We start from the raw sequence: 21,959 nt of genomic DNA on the forward strand, positions 1-21,959 counted from the left end.
TCAAATTCATAAAATGCTCTTTAAAACCCAGGTCCATGAGTTGAGTACCTATGTCTTCTTCTATGTACTTAATTGTTTCAGGTCTTATGTTTAGATCTTTGATCCATTTTGAGTTAATTTTTGTACAGGGGGAGAGACTGTAGTCCAGTTTCATTCTTTTGCATGTGGCTTTCCAGTTTTCCCAGCACCATTTATTGAAGAGGCTTTCTTTTCTCCATTGTGTGTTGTTGGCCCCTTTATCAAAAATTATTTGACTATATATATGTGGTTTTATTTCTGGGCTTTCTATTCTGTTCCATTGGTCTGAGTGTCTATTTTTCTGCCAATACCATGCTGTTTTGATTGTCGTGGCCCTATAATATAGTTTGAAGTCAGGCATTGTAATGCCCCCAGCTTCATTCTTTTTCTTTAGGATTGCTTTGGCTATTTGGGGTTTTTTATAGTTCCATATAAATCTGATGATTTTTTGCTCTATTTCTTTAAAAAAGTCATTGGAAGTTTGATGGGAATTGCATTAAATTTGTATATTGCTTTGGGTAATATAGCCATCTTGATTATATTTATTCTTCCTAGCCAAGAACAAGGTATATTCTTCCATTTCATTATATCTTTTTTGATTTCCCTTAACAATGGTTTATAGTTTTCATTATATAAGTCCTTTACATTCTTTGTTATGTTTATTCCTAAGTATTTTATTTTTTTTGGTTGCAATCGTGAAGGGGATTATTCTTTTGAGTTCCTTCTCAGTTGTTTCATTGTTGGCATATGGAAAGGCTATTGACTTCTGTATGTTAATTTTGTATCCTGCAACCTTACTATATTGGCTTATTGTTTCTAGTAGTCTTTTTGTGGATTCTTTGGGGTTTTCGATGTATAGGATATCATCTGCAAAAAGTGATACCTTTACTTCTTCTTTTCCGATATGGATGCCTTTTATTTCTTTGTCTTGTCTGATTGCTCTGGCGAGAACCTCTAGTACCACATTAAATAAGAGTGGAGAGAATGGAAAACCCTGTCTTGTTCCTGATTTAAGGGGGAAAGCCTTCAGTTTAGTGCCATTTAATATGATGTTAGCTGATGGTTTATCATATATGGCCTTTATCATGTTGAGATATTTTCCTTCTATACCCATTTTGTTGAGAGTCTTAAACATAAAATTGTGTTGTATTTTATCGAAAGCCTTTTCTGCGTCTATTGATAAGATCATGTGGTTTTTGTTCTTTGTTTTGTTGATATGGTGTATTACGTTAACCGTTTTACGTATGTTGAACCATCCTTGAGATTCTGGGATGAATCCCACTTGATCATGATGTATTATTTTTTTAATATGTTGTTGTATTCGATTTGCTAGTATTTTGTTTAGTATTTTAGCATCTGTATTCATTAGAGATATTGGTCTGTAGTTTTCTTTTTTTGTGCCATCCTTGCCTGGTTTTGGTATGAGGGTAATGTTGGCCTCATAAAATGTGTTTGGAAGTATTGCTTCTTCTTCAATTTTTTGGAAGACTTTGAGTAGAATAGGAACCAAGTCTTCTTTGAATGTTTATAAAATTCGCTGGTATAGCCGTCAGGGCCTGGACTTTTATTTTTGGGGAGGTTTTTAATGGTTTTTTCTATTTCTTCTCTACTGATAGGTCTGTTTAGGCTTTCTGCTTCTTCTTGACTCAGTCTAGGAAGGTTGTATTTTTCTAGGAATTTATCCATTTCTTCTAGGTTGTTGAATTTAGTGGCATAAAGTTTTTCATAGTATTCTACAATAATTCTTTGTATATCTATGGTGTCCGTGGTGATTTCTCCTCTTTCATTTTGGATTTTGTTTATATGAGTTCTTTCTCTTTTTTCCTTGGTAAGTCTTGCCAAGGGTTTGTCAATTTTGTTGATCTTTTCAAAGAACCAGCTCCTTGTTCTATTAATTTTTTCTATAGTTTTTCTGTTCTCTAATTCATTTATTTCTGCTCTGATTTTTATTATTTCCTTTCTTCGGCTGGTTTTGGGTTGTCTTTGTTCTTCTTTTTCTAGTTCCTTAAGGTGGGAAGTTAAGTGGTTCACTTGGGCTCTCTCTTGTTTGTTCATATATGCCTGAAGTGATATGAACTTCCCTCTTATCACTGCTTTTGCTGCATCCCATAGATTCTGATATGTCGTATTGTCATTTTCATTAGTCTGTATATATCTTTTGATCTCTGCACTTATTTCTTCTTTGACCCATTCATTTTTTAAAAGTATGTTGTTTAGTTTCCACATTTTTGTGGGATTTTTTTCCTCTTTTTTGCAGTTGAATTCTAGTTTCAAGGCTTTATGATCAGAAAATATGCTTGGTACAACTTCAATTTTTCTGAATTTGCTGATGTTGTTTTTGTGGCCCAACATATGGTCAATTCTTGAGAATGATCCATGTACACTGGAGAAAAATGTATACTCAGTCACTTTGGGATGAAATGTCCTGTAGATGTCTATCATATCCAGGTGCTCTAGTGTTTTGTTTAAGGCCACTATGTCTTTGTTGATTCTCTGTTTGGATGACCGATCTAGAGCCGTCAGCGGTGTATTGAGGTCTCCAAGTATGACTGTGTTTTTGTCAGTTTTTGTTTTAAGATCAATAAGTAGCTGTCTTATATATTTTGGTGCTCCTTGGTTTGGTGCATATATATTAAGAATTGTTATGTCTTCTTGATTCAGTGTCCCCTTAGCCATTATGATATGGCCATTTTTGTCTCTGAGTACTTTTCCTGTCTTGTAGTCAGCATTATCCGATATGAGTATTGCTACACCTGATTTTTTTTGGATGTTATTTGCTTGGAGTATTGTTTTCCAGTCTTTCACTTTGAATTTGTTTTTATCCTTGTTACTTAGATGAGTTTCCTGTAGGCAGCATACAGTTGGATTTTCTTTTTTAATCCATTCTGCTACTCTGTGCCTTTTTATTGGTGAGTTTAATCCGTTTACATTTAGTGTAATTATTGATACTTGTGAGTTCCCTATTGCCATTTTATATCTTGCTTTCTGTTAGTTTTGTGTCTTGTTTGATCCTTCTCTTTCATTTTTCTATCTTTTGTTTTTATTTGGTTGTATTCCATACATCTTTCCTCTGTTGCTATCTTTTTTATCTCATGTGCTTCTGTGGTGGTTTTTTCAATGGTGGTTACCTTTGAGTAATGAAAAGGGTCCCTACCCTGTTCATTGTAGCGCACTATTTTGTGAGTACTTTTGCACTCCATCGTCCTTTGCTACTGTTAATCTCCATCTTCTCCCCCTGTTTCTTTTTGTTGTTGTCACAGTTTAAATTTGGTTTTATTGTGTTCTTCTTGGAGCTTTTACTGTGGCTCTGTTTTTTTTTGTTCTTTGTATCTGATTGGAGAACCCCCTTTAGTAATTCCTGGAGTGGGGGTTTTCTGATGATAAATTCCCTCATCTTTTCTGTATCTGTGAATGTTTTTATTTCTCCTTCATATTTGAAAGATAGCTTTGATGGGTATAGTATTCGTGGCTGAAAGTTCCTCTCTTTCAGGACTTTAAATATTGGGGTCCACTCTCTTCTAGCTTGTAGAGTTTCTGCTGAGAAATCTGATGATAATCTAATGGGCCTTCCTTTATATGTTGTATTCTTCTTTTCCCTGGCTGCCTTGAGAATTTTTTCTTTGCTGTTGGTTTGTGTCAATTTCATTATGATATGCCTTGGAGTAGGTTTGTTGGGGTTAAGAAAACTCGGAGTTCTGTTTGCTTCTTGAACTTGAGGCTTTAGTTCTTTCCACAGGCTTGGGAAGTTCTCATCTATTATTTGTTTGAGTATGTTCTCCATTCCATTTTCTCTCTCTTCTCCCTCTGATATACCTATTATTCTTATGTTATTCTTTTTGATGGAGTCAGATAATTCTTGTAGGGCTATCTCATTTTTTTTAATTTTTGAGTCTCTTTCTTCTTCTCTCTGTTGTGCCTCAAGTTGCTTGTCTTCTATTTCACTAATCCTCTCTTCTATCTGACCTGTTCTATTAGCTAAGCTTGTTACTTCGTTTTTCAGCTCGTGAATTGAGTTTTTCATCTCTGTTTGATTTGTTTTTATAGTTTCAATTTCCTTGGACATATATTCTTTGTGTTCATTGAGTTGTTTTCTAAGCTCCCTAAATTGCCTTTCTGTGTTTTCTTGTATATCTCGGAGGATTTTTAGGATTTCTATCTTGAATTCTCTGTCATTTAGCTCCAAGGTTTCCAATATATTAAATTTTTTCTCCATAGATTTTTCCTCATCTAGCTGTGTTACCTCTCTTTCTTTTGTATCCATGATATTCGATTTTCTCTTCCTTAATGGCATCTGAGGGTGGTTTTGTTGATAGTATTAATGAGATTTAAGAAAGAATAAAAAGTTAAAAAAAATAAAAAAATAATAAAAATAAAAAATCGAAAAGAGTTTTTTAAAAAAAATTAATAATGAAATAAAGAAAAATAAAATAAAATAAAAATTTTTAAAAAGGAAATTATTCCCCCCCTCCTTTTTTCCTCTCCTCTCCTCTCCCCTCTTTCTTGAGAAAATCTTGTGGTGAACTCTGAATTATAACAAACAATGCCTGTGATCCTCCATCTTTCTTTCTTCGGGGCCAGGGGATGCGCTGTACTCAATAAAGCCTTTTGTTATTCCACACTTGGTGGCTCTGGCCCCTTCCTTCCTTCTCGGCTGGGAAAAATACCTTACATGAATCAACAGAAAGATATCTGAGAAATTTCCAAGCAGTTGAAATTTAGTAATGCATTTCTATGTAACTTACGAGGAACGGTAGAGATCACAGGAAAGTGATGAAATATCTTAAACTAAATGGAAATGGAAACACAACATATCAACATTTCAAGGGGGAAACAACGTTTGAAATGTTTATATTACAAAAGGAAAAAATCTCAGATCAATGCAATGATAAACTTCCACTTCTAAAAAAACTAGAAATTAAATAGCAAATTAAATATAAAGCAAGCAGAAGAAAGGAAATAATAAAGATAAGAGTGAAAATCAATGAGCCAGAAAGTACACAAACAATAGAGTTCATCAATGAAACCAAAAGCTGTTTCTTTGGAAAGATCAGCAGAGTAGATGAACCTCTAACCATACTGCCGTACAAGAAAATTGTAAAAAGGAATACCAATTACCAACATCAGGAGCAAAATAGGAGATATCACTAACAGGCATTAAAAGAATAATAAGAGAATATTATGAAAAACTTTGTCAATAACTCATTAACCTTTACATAGACAAACTTCTCAAAAATAAAGATGACCAAAGCAGGCTCAGTGAGAAGATGTGATGACTGCGAAAGCAAGAAGTTGGAGTGGTGGGCAAAAGGACAGGCACTCAGAAATGCAGGTGGGCTCCTGAAGCTAGAAATGCCATGGGGCTGACTCCCCCGGAAGACTCCGAGAGTGATGCTGCCCTGCCAACCCCTTGGTTTTGGACATCTGACTGCCAGACCTATGAGAGAATAAATTTGTGTTGTTGAAAAAAAAAAAAACTGACTCAGGAAATAAAATACCAGAAGAGCCTACTATATATTTTTTTGTTTTTTGTTGTTGGTTTTTTGTGTGACAGAGACAGAGAGAGAGTCAGAGAGAGGGACAGATAGGGACAGACAGACAAGAAGGGAGAGAGACGATAAGCATCAATTTTTCGTTGCGGCACCTTAATTGTTCATTGATTGCTTTCCCATATGTGCCTTGAGTGGGGGGGGGCTACAGCAGACCAAGTGATCCCTCGCTCAAGTCAGCAACCTTGGGCTCAAGCTGGTAAGCCTTGCTCAAACCAGGTGAGCCCATGTTCAAGCTGGCAACCTTGGGGTTTTAAACCTGGATCCTCTGTGTCCCAGTCCAACATTCCATCCACTGCGCCACCACCTGGTCAGGCCCTCTATACATTTTTTTAAATTGAATTATTAAAACCTTCCTATAAAGCAAACTTTAGGCCCATGTGGCTCCCCTGGTGAATTCTAACATCTAAAAAAGACATATCAATGCTACATAAACACCTTCAGAAAATGGAGAAGGAAATGTTTCTCAACCCAGTCGATGAGGACAGACGACTCGACTAGGTCATCAAAACCATTTCAAGAAAAGGAAGCAACAACCAATATCACTCGTGAGCAGAGGAGGAAATTGTCTTAACAAAATCTTTTTGCAAATTAATCCAGCAGTCTGTAAAAAGGGTAATAGTCTGTGACCAGCTGGATTTGTTTAGGAAGGCTGGGTTGGTTTAACATTCGAAAAGCAATCAATGTAATTTACCATATTAACAGAACAAAAAGGGAGAATCAGATGAGCAGCTCAATAGACATGGAAACAGAGCTGACCAAGTTCAACACCTGTCCATGATTTACAGAAATAAAAACAAACTCTCAAGAAATGAATGGAAGGAGACTTTTTGATCTTTTATGGGGCATCTATGAAAAACCTGTAGCTAACAACCTGAGCAATGGCGGAGGAATGTCTGCCCCTGTGATAACACACAAGATAAAGGTATCCACTCTCACTACTTTCATTTAACATTGTACTGGAGTACTTGTCCATGCAGATAAGAAAGGCATACACAGTGACTAGCAAAAAGTAAAACTGTCTTTCTTCAAATAAGACATGATCAGCCCTGGCCAGAGAGGTCGGTTGGTTAAGAGCATCATCCCAAAGCACAGAGGTTGCTGGTTCAATCCCATTAGGGCACAAACAAGTACAAATCAACATTCCTCTTTCTCTCTCTCTCCCTTCATCTCTCTTTAAAAATCAATAAAATAAACATAAAAAATAAGACATAATCATGTACCAATGTATGTGAAAAAATGCTCAATGTCAGGGCAGATGTTGGCATCTGAAGGAGTTCCATGAGGAAGTAAGTGTTTTTGCTTACCATGATCTCCTAAATACCTAGCACAGTGTCAGTCCTTAGTAGACACCCATATTTATTTTGTGATCGAACGGATGTTAGATTGGGTTGGTTCAGTCTTGGAAAGTGGCACGTCACTTCAGTCAAGACTTGATTTTTATACTTCCAGTTTTGGGAAAAGAATCTTGGATTCCCTAAGATGGGGAAAGGCTGAGAGAAACTGTTTTCCTTTATTAGCAACCTGCAATAATTAATTTTACAGCCAGCTTGAATGGGCCATAGAATGCACAGAGTAAACATTCCTCCTGGGTGTGTCTGTGAGGGTGTTTCTGGATGAGCTCAGTATTTGAATTGGCAGATTCAGTAGATGGCCATCTCCAGTGCCGTGGGCTTCACCTAGTCCACTGAGGGCTTGAATAGGACAGGTGGAAAAGCAGGAGATTAGCTCCCTTTTTCCTGCCTCACTGGTTATGGGACATTGCATCTCATCTTCTGCTGTTCTATGATGGGCTTTCCACCATCAGCTTCCCTGGTCCTCAGGCCTTCTGCTTGGGACTGGCCACCAGAATTCCTGATTCTCCAACTTGCAGGTGGCAGGTCTTAGGTATATACAGGGGGTCCTTGAGTTATGACAGTCTCGATATACATCATTTCAAGTTTACAACATTCACTCCCATTAAAACTTAAAAAAAAATTGAGACATGTGTTTCGGCTTACGCAGTTAACGTTGTACATACGGACTACATGGGTGAACTAGTTTGGTTGTGCATGGCAGAGAATATGCAATAACATGGAATAAGAGTGAGGGAGTTGGCATCCCCCAGTACGTTTACCTGGCGCCATTTTGGACTGTTAAAAGCACAAGTGTTCCCTTTATGTTAGGCTAGGGTGTGTTTTGACTTAACAAAATTTGGGTTATGTCACTGCCACGGAAACGGAACTGTGTCATAACCTGAGGACCCCTTTATAAATTTCCATACATATAACTATGTACAAGGATAATATATATATTATATATATATAAATATATATATACATATGAATAATATGTATAAAATGAGAATATATGTATGTATATATTCTAATGGTTCTGTTTCTCTGGAGAGCCCTAAAACAGTTTTCACACACGTGCTCATATACATACTGTTTTCATAGCTAAGATATCTATCCAAAGCATCTGAAGTTTGTCCCCCATTTATCTGTATGATTTCTTTCTTTCTTTTTTCAGGAGCTTACTCTTTCTGATTACAAAAGTAACACATACCTTATTTGGGGAGTCTAGAAAATGCTGAAAAATTAAGAAGAAAATGAAAACTCCCTAAAATCCCATCACTGCCATTACCACGTTGCTCCATCCAGTTCCTGTTTCCCTCAGAGGCTGTGCCACTATTTCGACCCCAGCAGCATAAAGGGCAGAAAGATAGAGGCTGCACAAGAAGGAACCAGGGGGGTCCTACAGGGACAGAGGGAGACATCCACGTGGAATTTTCCACAGGGCAGTTGAAAATGCACTTGTACCCCAGGAGAGATTTCAGAGGCCTAAGTGGGCAGGCAGAGGATCACACAGGTGTCAGGTGACCTCTCAGAGAAGGTGGAGCCTAGATAGGAAAGGAAAGCAGACCAAGAAGAAAAGAGGAGTTTTGTACAATATAATGAGTTTATACTTGCCCCAGGAAGTATACAGGATAAAGCAAAAGAAGGCACCTATCTTTGCCCTGGCCAGATAGGTCTGTTAGTGTGTCATCCCTATATGCCTAGCCCATAGCTAAGATAATGCTGAATCCCGGGTGAAGGCACATAGAAGAATCAACCAATGAATGCATAAATAAGTGGAACATCAGATTGAGGTTTCTCTCTCTCCCCCTTCCTCTCTCTCTAAAATCAATAAATAAAATTTTTTTTAAAAAAAACAACTATCGCCCTGGCCGGTTGGCTCAGCGGTAGAGCGTCGGCCTAGCGTGCGGAGGACCCGGGTTCGATTCCCGGCCAGGGCACACAGGAGAAGCGCCCATTTGCTTCTCCACCCCTCCGCCGCGCTTTCCTCTCTGTCTCTCTCTTCCCCTCCCGCAGCCAAGGCTCCATTGGAGCAGAGATGGCCCGGGCGCTGGGGATGGCTCTGTGGCCTCTGCCTCAGGCGCTAGAGTGGCTCTGGTCGCAATATGGCGACGCCCAGGATGGGCAGAGCATCGCCCCTGGTGGGCGTGCCGGGTGGATCCCGGTCGGGCGCATGCGGGAGTCTGTCTGACTGTCTCTCCCCGTTTCCAGCTTCAGAAAAATGAAAAAATGAAAAGAAAAAAAAAACAAAAAAACAAAAAACAACTATCTTCTCTTTACTTCTCTATAATGTTTTTTTGGGCTCTTCAGGACTGAAATGTCGTCTCTCTGTAATTCTCTACATCTGTTGATTGTAGCCAGCATTCCTTTCAAGAGAATGAGTTGACGTGTGAAAAGAACAGAATTAACAAGAATATTACTTCCTGAATGCTAAATTTTCTTCCATCTGAAAATTGATTTCATCTACTCTTTTTAAAAACCTGAGTTTGTTTGGAATGGCTTTTCAAAACTATTTTCACACCCATATTATGAACGCACGAGTCGGTTTAAATCTATGCTCTTTGAGAGAAGGCAAGTTTGCAACTGGTGAGAATGCCTTGCCGATTTTTATCAGTCATATGCATTTATGACCCTCTAGCCATCTTTTTTAATAGGGTGCATTCCTACAGCTCCCAGGTCTGCTCACAAAGCACAGCCCTCATGAGTTTTTGTCATTTGTCCCAAATTTCCTTTTGGGGGATGTGACTTGTCTGCCTGCAGAGACAAAGACTTAGTCTAGTAGTAACTATGCAGGTGACCACCAGATGTCCCAAAGCAGATAGAGGTGCTGCCATTTCCTGAATGGAAAAATGGTAGAAAACATTGCCAAGGTACCCAAAGTCCAGCTCCTAGCACATATTCTCCAATTTGTTTTTTTATTTTATTTATTTATTTTTACAGGGACAGAGAGAGAGAGTCAGAGAGAGGGATAGATAGGGACAGACAGACAGGAATGGAGAGAGATGAGAAGCATCAATCATCAGTTTTTCGTTGTGACACCTCAGTTGTTCATTGATTGCTTTCTCTTATGTGCCTTGACCGCGGGCCTTCAGCAGACCGAGAAACCCCTTGCTCGAGCCAGCGACCTTAGGTCCAAGCTGGTGAGCCTTGCTCAAGCCAGGTGAGCCCACGGTCAAGCTGGCGACCTCAGAGTCTCGAACCTGGGTCCTTGGCATCCCAGTACGGCACTCTATCCACTGCGCCGCCTGGTCAGGCTCCCCAATTTGTTTTTAAAACCTCCAAAGCACTATCAATATAAAAACCAAACAACCCTATCCAGAAAAGGACCTCCAAAATGATTTACTGCAAAGGGTCTTAGAAGTTAAATCTTGTTCCTTGTATGTTCAAATCTCAATAGGATGGTACACAATGTTTTCCTTCTGGCCACCACTCACTGAATGGCTGATACAGAGCCCAACAGCTATAATGCATTGAGTCCCAAATGCAAACTGTCTGAAGGTGAACTCACCACCTTCCCCACAAGCCTCCCTCCCTCCCTCCCTCGGCTCAAGATTTCAACCTTCCTAGCCAAATCCATTTCCCTGGCTGAAGGGAGGGACGGAAGAAGACTGCTTATGACTTAAAGGAGAAGAATCCCCTTAGGCGTTGAACACCCATTTTTAAATTTTACTACTGCTCACAGAAATAAGTAGGTCAGGGGGCAGAGCATGTTAGAGTCAGGCAGAATTTATTTCAGATAACTGCAACACAAGATAAGGTGTACTAGGGTAGGGCTGAGGAAGCACATAGCAGATGTTGAGTCTGGCTGGGAGCAGAGAGGGCAGCTTTGCAGCACTGTGCCTGACACAGAGCAAGTGCTGGACAAGTGACAAATTATTGAAAGGAGGTGATATCTGAACATCAAAATGGGCTTGCCTATACGGAAGAGCAGAAAGGGACTGTCCATGAAAGTAAAGCTGGATCTCTGCCAGTTCCCAGACACGTCTAGGAATGACAAGACTTGGATGGTGTCCTGGCAAGAGGCTGGAAACATGGTGCAGAATCTCGGACTGCATTTGGTAGACAATAAATAATCCAGAAAGCCAAGGCCCACTAACTATTGCATTTTCAAATGCAATGTGGGTGGTCCAATAGATGACAACTTTTTTTAATGAAAGTTGTTTTTAATTTTTATTGATTTTTTTTTTAAGATAAAGGGGAGAGTTAATGGGGGGACAAGCGGGAAGTATCAACTTGTAGTAGTTGCTTCCTATAAGTGCCTTGACCGTGCAAGCCTAGGTTTTCAAACTTGCAACCTCAGCATTCCAGGTCGACACTTTATCCACTGTGCCACCACAGGTCAGGCAGATGACAACTCTTAACAGAAGCAAAATGGGTTTTAGGAACATGAGCCTTGGCTGGGTAGTTCAGTTGGTTAGAGGCTAGTTCGGATACACTAAAGTTGCAGGTTTGATCCCCGGTCAGGGCATATACAAGAATGAATATATAAATAAGTAAAACAACAAACTGATGTATCTCTGTGTCTCTCTCTTCCTCTTTAAAATCAATAATTAAAAAAAATTAAAACAATGATGGCTGAGAGATAAAAAGGTAGTGATATGAAATAGATGATGAGTGGGTCTGGAAAGAGTATCTGGGATCTACTTTGCTTCTTCAACAAGTAGGTTTGGGGCCCTCGGTTGGTAATATTGACACACCAAGGTTGCAGGTTCAATCCCTTCTCAGGGCGCATACAAGGAGCAACCAATGAATGCATAAATAAGTGGAACAACATATCGGTTTCTTTCTCTCCTTTCCTCTCTCTAAAATCAATCAGTAACAAAAATTTAATGAAAGAGTGTTTGTGTCTTCTTAAAAGAAACAAACACGCCCTTTATCCTGTTTACTGTGCCTTTACACGTTGCCTTCACAGCCAAGTTTCTGTAACATACCTCCTGCTGCCTCTCCCTTTTTTTTCTTTTTAAAGATTTTACACAGAGAGGCGGTGGGGGAGTAACAGGAAGTATCAACTCATAGTTGCTTCATTTTAGTTGTTCATTGACTGCTTTGACCAGGCAAGGCCAGGGTTTCCAACCTGTGACCTCAGCGTTCCAGGTCCACACGCCACCACAGGTCAGGCTTGCCTTTCTCTCTTGAGAGCACATCAGTTTGGCTTCTGCCCTCATCACTCCAGACAGCTGAGGTCCTAGATGCTATCAGGTACCTTCCTTCCAGTCCTTACCTTGCTAACTTCTACCTTGAGGCTGGGAGGCGCTGACTGCTTCTCGTTTTTCTGCCTCCTTACTTCAACTTTTTACCCTTCACATAGTTCAGTTCTCGGTCTATTTCCGCTCCCAAACCAGCTGTGCATTAATCACTCCCAGATCTCTACCTCCTGTCAGCCTTTTCTCCGCCTCCACCTGTGTTTATCCAACTGCCTCCTAGACATCTCTTATTTGCCCCAGGGGCAGCTCAAACTCCATAGGTCCCAGAAGGAAGTAATTTAATTCACTTTAGTTAACCGAATGGGGCCTCACTTCCTCAAATGTAACTCAGGGGTATTACTATTAGCCACTTCACACAGAAGCCTGTTATGGAGATTAAATAACACAGAATAGCATGTCAGACAGACCTGGCACTTGTGAATAATCTACAAGTGTTAACTATTATCCTGCCTTCACTCAAACCCATTCCTTCCTCCCCATATATTCCCTACACTGACTTATAAACCCAGCCACTCACATGGTTCAAGCCAGAACCTTGACTATCTCTCTTGACACCTCCCTCTCCCATAACCACACAGCCTCTCAATTCCACTTCTTAAATATGACTGTCTCTCCTTCTTGACTCAGTGTCCCCTGGGAGTAGGGCTACTCTTTCCCGCTACTCCAGGCCTTTCTTCTGAAAGAGCACATTGCATAGCACCACCCCGTTATCATCTTTGTGGCTCCCCACTACTTTGGAGACAAACTCCAAACTGCTTGGAATGGCACACTCCTCAGGACCTGGTTTCAACCACTCCTCCTGGGTCCACCTCACTGCCCCAGTTCCAACTCTGGGTCCTCCTTGGGGGTAAGTTGATGCCACAGTACAACAAACTCAGGCTGGAATGTCTCTTCCAAATGCTGCTGCTTCTTCCAGATGCAGCTCAGGTGCCACTTCCTCCGAGAAACCTTACTGGACTTCCAGTCGGGTATCTTTCTTCTTTGTTGCCCAGGATCTCTGCCCTAACACCTATCATACTTTAGTTATTATCTGCTCATTTGCCTGTCCGCCCCACTAACCTGAGTGGTCTGAAGGCAGAAAAATGTTTTCTTCCCATATGCCCAGAACCCAGCCCGGTGCCTGTAAGACAATAGGTACTCAGGGAAAGTGAATCAGGGCACAGTCTTTCCCCCAAAACAGAAACGAGGTGGCCTGGGGAGTCGATGTCAGGATTTGGCGAGTCCACCACTCCCGCGGGGCCAAGGCTGTCGCCGGGACTCCTTTAGGCACGCGTATCCTCCTCGGCGACTCTTCTCGCACAGACCCGCCCGCGCCATTGCAGCAGACACGGGGCCGCACGACAGAGGCCGCAAGGGAGCTCCCAAATGTCCGCCCGGCGGCCTGGGGTTGTCTCGAGCCCTTTGTTCTGGGCTGCGCGCCCGCACAACCGGCCGGCAAAGGGCCTCCTCCGGCCCCACGGCTCTCAGCACCGCCCCGGGGGCGCCGCGGCCAGCAGCCGCTCGCCTCCCGCGCGGCGAACTCGCTCCCACCAGCCCTGCCCCAAAGCAGTCCTCCCCTGCCCGCGGCCGCCGCGGGCGGGAAAGTGCCCTGCGTCCTAGCGTCACGCGCAGCAGCCGGCGCGCGGGGGGCGGGACCGGCGCGGGGGAGGAGCCAGCGCGGCGCCGGAAGCGCCGGGAGACCCGAGCCGTCCCAGGGTGCCTCGCGCGGCGTGGACTCGGGCCGCTGCCGCCATCCCGCTGGCGAGAGGCTGAGGGAGGCCGCCCGCTTGCCGGCCGGGCCCGTGTGGGCCTGAGCGTGAGGGCGCGAGGCCGTGTCAGCGAGACGCAGAGCGCAGCCGCCGCCGCGAACGGACATGTTGGGGCCCAGCGCCGCCGCCGCTGCCCGCTCCTCAGCCTCCGCACGGCGCTGAGAGGGGCCCGCCGCCCGCCCGCCGCCCCGCTTCCTGCCCGGCCCCCGGCCCCGCCGCCGCCCGCTCCGCCTCCGCCCAGCGCGAGGTCTATGTGACCGGCGGGCTCGGAGCAGCCGCCGCAGCGCGAACATGGACGCCGTCAACGCCTTCAACCAGGAGGTGAGGGGGCGCGGGCCGGGCGCCGGCTCTCCCGCCGCGGCGGATTCGGAGCTGCGCTCGGGCGGGGACGCTTCCTGCTCCGGCAGTGGGCCGCGCGCACGGCCCGCGGCCCCGACCTGCCCCTAGCCCGGCGCGACCTCGCTCGGCCCCGGCGCGCGGCGCTCGCTGCCCGCGGCGGCCCGGTCGCTTGCGCGTGGGGGCGGGGCGGGGCACGCCGGTGCCGGCTCCCGGGCTCGGGAGCTGGACTCTGATCCCGGGCGGGAGGAGCTGCGGCGGCGCTCAGCCTTCCCCGGGGCGCACGCACGTGGGGGACGGGCGCTCCTTTTGCCCGCACTCTCGGGGGCTTGCGGCGACACCTGAGAACCGTGCGGCCACACGAGCCCGGAGACAGCCGCCCGCGGCGGCCGAACCTTGGCTCTTTTTCGTTCTCCGGTGGCATTCACGTGCGGAAACCTCCCAAAGCGGCCACCTTGGCGCTGCGCTCGTGGCTCGGGTCTCCCGGCAGGGCCGCTCAGCCCAGTGCCGCGCAGGAGCGCAGACTGGCCGTGCGTCTCCTCGGATCGGCGTCCTTTCGCTGCCGAGAGCAGACCCGGTGTAGCGGTTATTTAAGGGTGCCCCGCGGCTCAGTTAAATACTCGCCGCTTTCCGCGGAACGCTGCAGGGTCCCCAGGTTTACACGCACGTTATGCTAACTTTCCGCGGGGAGGTCGTCCATTGGCCTGCAGGGGCGTCCCAGCAATGGTTGGTCTTCAGCTCACAGGTGCACGGGATGCAACTGGTGTGGGACGTGTCTTGCAAAGTTCAGTGGTGATGGTTTTCAAAATGACGAAATAGTTCCCCCTTTAAGACTTTATTATTATTATTATTTTTAACAAGAGTTGACATCTAGTATTACCCCAGTTGTGGGTATGTAGCACAGTGACTAGACCTGTGTCTGACTTAGGGGGAGTCCCGTGCAGCGTTGTTGGCCCGAACGGTTTTCTGATACCGTGGCTGGCGGTCCGGTCCGTAGCGGGTGCTCGTCGATGGCTCGGACTCTCACCCTGGCGGGAATTTGTCCTTCCCGCCGCGCACTGTGGCAGGTGCGGGCGAGTGTTTGCTGTTGAGTGATCAGAATTTATACCCTTGGCACAGCAGTTCCTTAAAGTTTGTGGCTACATACATTTCTTTCCCGAGATGATAACTTACTGAATATTTTTAATCGAAATTTTTTAGTGTATTTCGATCAGAAACATTTAATTGTGATTTAGGCATTATGGTAGTTGTTATAAAGCACATTATTAAGTAAAGGATTTCACGTTAATTCTGGAGAAGTTGTGATGAGTAGTTTTTACTTTGAAAAATCAAAATTAGGAATGGTGGTAACTACTTGAAAAGGGGGAATGATATTGTAACCTTTATAATTGTACAAAATGATCATTTGATTTATTGCTCATTTTCCTCAATAACTTTCATTCCTCCCTAATCTTACTTTATGAACTTCAAACTACTCTGAAGTTCCATTCCAACTCTGCTCTGAAGGGAACAATTCCACCTCTTGCATGCTTCTCACTTCTCCCCCTAACGAAGTGATCCTGGTTAGTTCTCTGTAACCTCAGCTCTCCCAAATCTCACCTTCACTTGGCAAACCTTAGCCAGCGAAGGTAGCTGCAGGGCTGCCCTGACCACAGCGGCACCAAGGGGCATCCGAGGAGTGCAGTCTGATAGAAGACCTGTGGTAGCGCTTCCATTGGGGCCTTTGGAAAGCACTGACTACTTGGGAAGGAAGAAGCTGTAGGAAATAGCGATTAAAGGGTTGTGTGCTGAGAAATAAGCCATGTACGTTTGACTAGAGCCTCCTGGACAGTAGGATATTAGGTAGTGTCTAATGTGTGTGAATTCCATTTGTAGGCTATGGATAAACTGGAGACTATAAGTTGAGGAGTGATATAATCGAGGTGCTTGATTTGTAGTGTGTATTGTGGAAGGCAGGGAGATTTGGGGATTGAGGTAAGAGAAGCAAGTAGTCTCAATTTAGCATGTCCGTAGGGGCAATAGAGAGAAAGGGAAAGACATTGGCCAGAGGAACCTATGCACCTTGGCATATGACAGGCTTATTAAGCACCTTTTGCCCCCACATTCATAGCAGGGAGATTGGTGATGCTGTAAACATAGTCAAGCAGTCATCAAAAGCATGTTAAGTGGAGGGGGATTTGTTTGGTTTTTGAGCAGTTTGAGTTTGAGTGAAAGCCATGTGGAAATTTTCGGCATCCAGTTGGATGGGTAGGACTCAAACTTGAAAGCAACCAAAATACAGTGTGTCCATAAAGTCATGGTGCACTTTTGACCAGTCACAGGAAAGCAACAAAAGATGATAGAAATGTGAAATCTGCACCAAATAAAAGGAAGATCCTCCCAGTTTCTGTAGAATGATGTGGCAGCATGTGTGCATGCGCAGATGATGACATAACACCATGTATACAGCGGAGCAGGCCACGGCCATGCCAGTTGAGATGTGGATGGTACAGAGGAAAGTTCAGCGTGTTCTTTGGCTTGCTAAATTCGAATCCGTGACCAAAGTGCAACGTGAATATTGGTGTGTTTATAACGAAGCACCACCACATAGGAATAACATTACTTGGTGGGATAAGCAGTTGAAGGAAACCGGCAGTTTGGTGGAGAAACCCTGTTCTGGTAGGCCATCAGTCAGTGACGAGTCTGTAGAGGCTATACGGGATAGCCACCTAAGGAGCCCTAAAAAATCTGTGCGTGAGCCCACATCGAACTACACTGAATAGGTATGAAACTGGGAGAGTTTTCCTTTTATTTGGTGCAGATTTCACATTTCTGTCGTCTTTTGTTGCTTTACTATGACTGGTCAAAAGTGCACCATGACTTTACAGACACACTGTATATAGAGGGACACATCTAGGAGTCACTCTCACATGTGATTGGGGTGGGGTAGGGTTAGAAAAGGAATTATTATTTAATAAATGTCCATGGCATGTCAGGCACTTTATGTGTACATATCTAATTTAACATTTCTACTGCAGTACCTAGACATCCATTTACAGATGAGGAAACAGGTTTTTAAAGAGATAGTGGCCTGACCTGTGGTGGCTCAGTGGATAAAGCGTCGACCTGGAAATGCTGAGGTCGCCGGTTCGAAACCCTGTGCTTGCCTGGTCAAGGCACATATGGGGTTTGATGCTTCCAGCTCCTCCCCCACTTCTTTCTCTCTCTCTCTCTCTCTCTCTCTCTCTCTCTCTCTCTCTCTCTTCCCCCTCCTCTCTAAAATGAATAAATTAAAAAAATTAAAAAAAAAGAGGTAGTGATTTGCCCAACTGCTTACTGCTAATTAATACTAATGGCAAAATGGGATTTGAATGCAGATCTTCCTCCTTAATTGTTGCCTGAAGATATTTTGTGTAGTATCATAATGGTCAAAGGTTAAGACTTAAAAAGCTGTCTAGAAGTTTTGAGGGTGATGGGATTTTTTCAACCAATGAATGCATCTCTCTATCCAATTTTAAAAAGGGAAAAGTTGCTTCAAGAGAAGGAAGAGCAATTAAGCATTGCTAGGCACTGGTGTGTGGTATAAATCAGGTTTGTGTTTAGTGACTGGTGTTCCAGCCCTAGTCTGTATTACATGGGTGCAGAAGCTTGAGCATGTCAGAGGAGGGGAAGTATAGAAAAGCATAGTTTAAAGCAGGCGTCCCCAAACTAAGGCCCGCGGGCCGCATGCGACCCCCTGAGGCCATTTATTCAGCCCCCCCCCCTGCACTTCTTGAAGGGGCACCTCTTTCATTGGTGGTCAGTGAGAGGAGCATTGTATGTGGTGGCCCTCCAACAGTCTGAGGGACAGTGAACTGGCCCCCTGTGTAAAAAGTTTGGGGACCCCTGGACTTTAAAGCAACAAAAGGGGGTGGGTAACTTAGAGCAAAGTTATGCCTAAGGAAGGAGATGGGAAGCACAGGTAAAACAGGTCAGTTTCTCTGATACAGAAAGGAAGAAGAAAAAGACATTATAGACACCCATTTAATAGCACTTTTTGGCAGACACTGTGTTGAGTATTGTAAAAGATGAAATGATGAGTGGGAAAAAAAATCAGTGATGAATTGTGGCCAATTCCTAGTTGCTATATTTATACACTCCTTATATGAAGAGTGACGTTTGGTAACTTTGTTGAATAAAGTTGAGCCTGACCAGGTGGTAGCGGTAGCACAGTGGATAGATCTCTGGACTGGGACACAGAGGACTCAGGGTCAAAACCCTGAGGTTGCGAGCTTGAGCACAGGCTCACCAGTGGGATCGCTGGCTTGAGCAAGGGGTCACTTGCTCTGTTTAACACCCCCCCCCCCCCCCGTCAAGGCACATATGATAAAGCAATCAGTGAACAACTAAGGTGCCACAATGAAGAATTGATGCTTCTCATCTCCCTTCCTATGTGTCCCTATCTGTCCCTCTCTGACACACACTCTCTCTCTCTCTCTCTCAAAAAAAAAAAGCTAAACCCATTACATGGTAACATAAATTAGATTTAAATTTTTAATTAAAAATATAGTTTGCTTCCTTCACTTATGTTTTAACTTTTTTTAATTGATATTTTAGAGAGAAGGGGGGGCAGAGAGAGAAACATTGATTTGTTACTCCACTTACTTATGCATTCATTGGTTGATTGCTGTGTGTACCCTGACGGGATTGAACCTGTCACCTTGGTGTATCAGGACGATGTTCTAAACCAACTCAGCTATCCAGTCAGGGCCGATAACATTTTTAATGAAAAATGTTTTCAAAACAAAAAAATTAGAGTGGGTGACATTGTTTTACATTTTGCAAACCTCATTTAATCTTTGGTTTAATAAAAGCTGGATTCTTATCTGCATCTTCACTTTCTTGCATTACACACCTCACATAGCTTCTGGAAAACTGCTGTGCACTTGTGCAAAAATGAATGAAAAGGGCAAGGTCTTAGTATTAATGTGAAAAGAGTTTTTACTTCACAAATCAATGAAAGGAACTCAGACCTCAGTTTTTCAAACCTGCAGCACTGAGGAGGTTTGTGCATCATGCTGCTGCTTTGAAGTGCAGGAGGAAAACAGGCACTTTCATTCCATCCATTATATCTTTGAAGTCAGAGAGAGGAAGCTTTATGAATACTTAATGTATGAATTGATGTTGGTGCATTTACCTACACAGGCCGTCTTTCTTGAGCCGCTGTGTTGTCCTAAAGGAAGACTTGAGTCCCAGTTTATTCCCACTGGAAATTTTTCTGTGTGGCCTATTGTACCAACTGATTTACTGGGCGTAATTGTTTTTATACAATTTAGATTATGTGATGAGGACACCTTATTAAGTTTTCTTTTAACCTGTACTGTTACTCTTTGGTTGTTTTGAATGTCTTTTCTCTGAGGTCTATTTAAAGAAACGTGAAGATGTGGAACAGGTTTACTGTGCACAGGAAGAGAGGGAGAAGATCAGGGCAAGTGTAGGGACACGGAGTGTTCCTCTTGCCTCACTTGGTCATGTTATGCTGTCATCACAAGGAATTCGGGTTACTAACAGTTGTGTTTTAGTCCTCTGCTCTGACTACAGTAGAGGTCTGGCTTTGTGTAGAGTGGAATAGAGCTGGCGCTTTACAGATTTCAGGAGCAGGATTTATCTCTCATCTATCATTTCATAAAGTACTTTGTTTCAGAAAAAATTACCTGGGCATGTGATAAGGAACTGATTCAGAGAAAAAATGGGATGCTAGGAAAAGTTGGCTTATAAAATGTTGTGAAACAGTTCAGGAGATAAAACTACCTGATAGTTGACGGAATGGTAGTTGGTTTTGTGTGTGCGTGTGTGTATGTGTATGTGTGTGTTTACCAGATATACCATATTTCCCCATGTATAAGATGCTCCCATGTATAAGACACACCTTAATTTGGGGGCCTGAAATTTGGGGGGAAATGTATTACATAAAGTTATTGAACTCAAGTTTTATCATGAAATTCATACAATTCTTCAAGTGGAAAATGCACGTAAAAATTCTACAACCACTGTTAAGACACACCCAATTTTAGACGCCGAATTTTTCAAAATAGGGTGCGTCTTATACATGGGGAAACACGTCGCTTTGTAGGTTGTTCTCTGCCATGCAGCACAGGTGAATACAATTTACTTTAGAATTCCAGGTAACTGCCCTGGCCGGTTGGCTCAGTGGTAGAGCGTCGGCTTGGCGTGCAGAAGTCCTGGGTTTGATTTCTGGCCAGGGCACACAGAAGCGCCCATCTGCTTCTCCACCCTTCCCCCTCTCCTTCCTCTCTGTCTCTCTCTTCCCCTCCCGCAGCCGAGGCTCCACTGGAGCAAAGATGGCCCAGGCACTGGGGATGGCTCCTTGGCCTCTGCCCCAGGCGCTAGAGTGGCTCTGGTTGCAACAGAGCTACGCCTCCTGGTGGGCAGAGCTTCACCCTCTGGTGGGCGTGCCGGGTGGATCCCGGTCGGGTGCATGCAGGAGTCTGTCTGACCGTCTCTCCCCGTTTCCGGCTTCAGAAAAATACAGGGGAAAAAAAAAAAAGAATTCCAGGTAACTTTTCTATAAGTAACTGCATACATTCAAGTCTCATTTTAAATACACCCTAATAATGTGGTACAAAGAGAACATTGTTACATAAAAGGTGAAGCTTTAGTGTTATAACATTTGTTGAGATGGTATGCTGAATTTTTTTTTTTTATATACACTTTAAAGTAGTAGCATACAACTTTAGTGATGAGCTACAAACAAGCTATGTTATTAGGTATATAGAATAAGCAGCTTGCTTGTTAACAGTTCAAATTTTGGTAACATTGGTTGGTTAATAATATTCTGTTCCTATGGAACCACAGAAAAGGTAGAGAATGGATAATTAAATTTGCATTGAGATTTGACCTGACAAAGATCTGTTGAGAGCTTAGACTAAAAGAGACAGCTCTACATTTCTGTTATTATTAAGTGTAATTAAGTGTACTGTTAATGGTTTTTTGTTTTTTTTGAGAACTAGAGGATTTCACAAACAGTATTATAATTTATTATACCCTGTTCACATTCGTGTTCAATATTTGCATGGCTTACTGACTATTCATTGCATTCTATAGGTGCAGGTCTTTATTGATGTGTGAAAGCAAAAATATATAGAAGCCTTGATATTTCAGGAAAGTGTTGGACAGAAATTGTGGATAATTCAGCAAGATATCCCAGTATAACTCTGGAGTAAGGTTAAGAATTAGAAGCCACAGGTTGTTTTTTGTTGTTTTTAGTGAAAGAAGGGGAGGCAGAGACAGACACCTACCTGCATGCGCCCCAACCAGGATCCACCCGGCAAAGCCCACTAGGGTGCAGTGCTCTGCCCATCTGGGGCCCTTGCTCCGTTGCAACCAGAACCATTTTAGCACCTGACGCGGAGGCCGTGATGCCATCCTCAGAACCCGGGGCCAACTTGGTCTAATTGAGCTTTGTAGAAGCCATAGTTATGATGGGGGAAAAAATAAAACAGGGCCACTAGGGCTCCCCCCACTGACCTTGAGGAGGACCATCCAAGTACGTTTTGAAAGTTAAAATTTGGCCCTGGGTTGTTGGCTCAGTGGATAGAGCGTCAGCCCGTGTGCGGATGTTCGAGTTCAATATCCGGTCAGGGCACACAGAAGAAGTGACCATCTGCTTACTTTCCCTCACTCTCTCCCTTCTCTCCCTCTTCCATTCTCGTAGCCAGTGGCTAGGTTGATTCCAGCATCAGCCCCAGATGGGAGTGGCCAGGTGGATTCCAGATGGGGCGCATGCAGGAG

At 43.6% G+C, this 21,959-nt stretch overlaps 1 protein-coding gene across 5 annotated transcripts in view; it reads left to right on the plus strand.

The window, feature by feature from the left end:
* Positions 1-13,798: 13,798 nt before the first annotated feature.
* The window catches only part of SCAF4 (SR-related CTD associated factor 4), a 73,186-nt gene continuing 65,025 nt past the window's right edge, over positions 13,799-21,959 (plus strand). For all 5 annotated transcript variants that reach the window (XM_066259544.1, XM_066259547.1, XM_066259546.1 and 2 more), the window contains exon 1: positions 13,799-14,174. In XM_066259544.1, the coding sequence (XP_066115641.1) occupies positions 14,145-14,174 (30 nt within the window). In that variant the 5' untranslated portion in view covers positions 13,799-14,144. The remainder of the gene's footprint in view (positions 14,175-21,959) is intronic.

The sequence above is a fragment of the Saccopteryx bilineata genome, chromosome 2 (assembly GCF_036850765.1).
Source record: "Saccopteryx bilineata isolate mSacBil1 chromosome 2, mSacBil1_pri_phased_curated, whole genome shotgun sequence".
Classification (NCBI taxonomy): Eukaryota; Metazoa; Chordata; class Mammalia; order Chiroptera; family Emballonuridae; genus Saccopteryx; species Saccopteryx bilineata.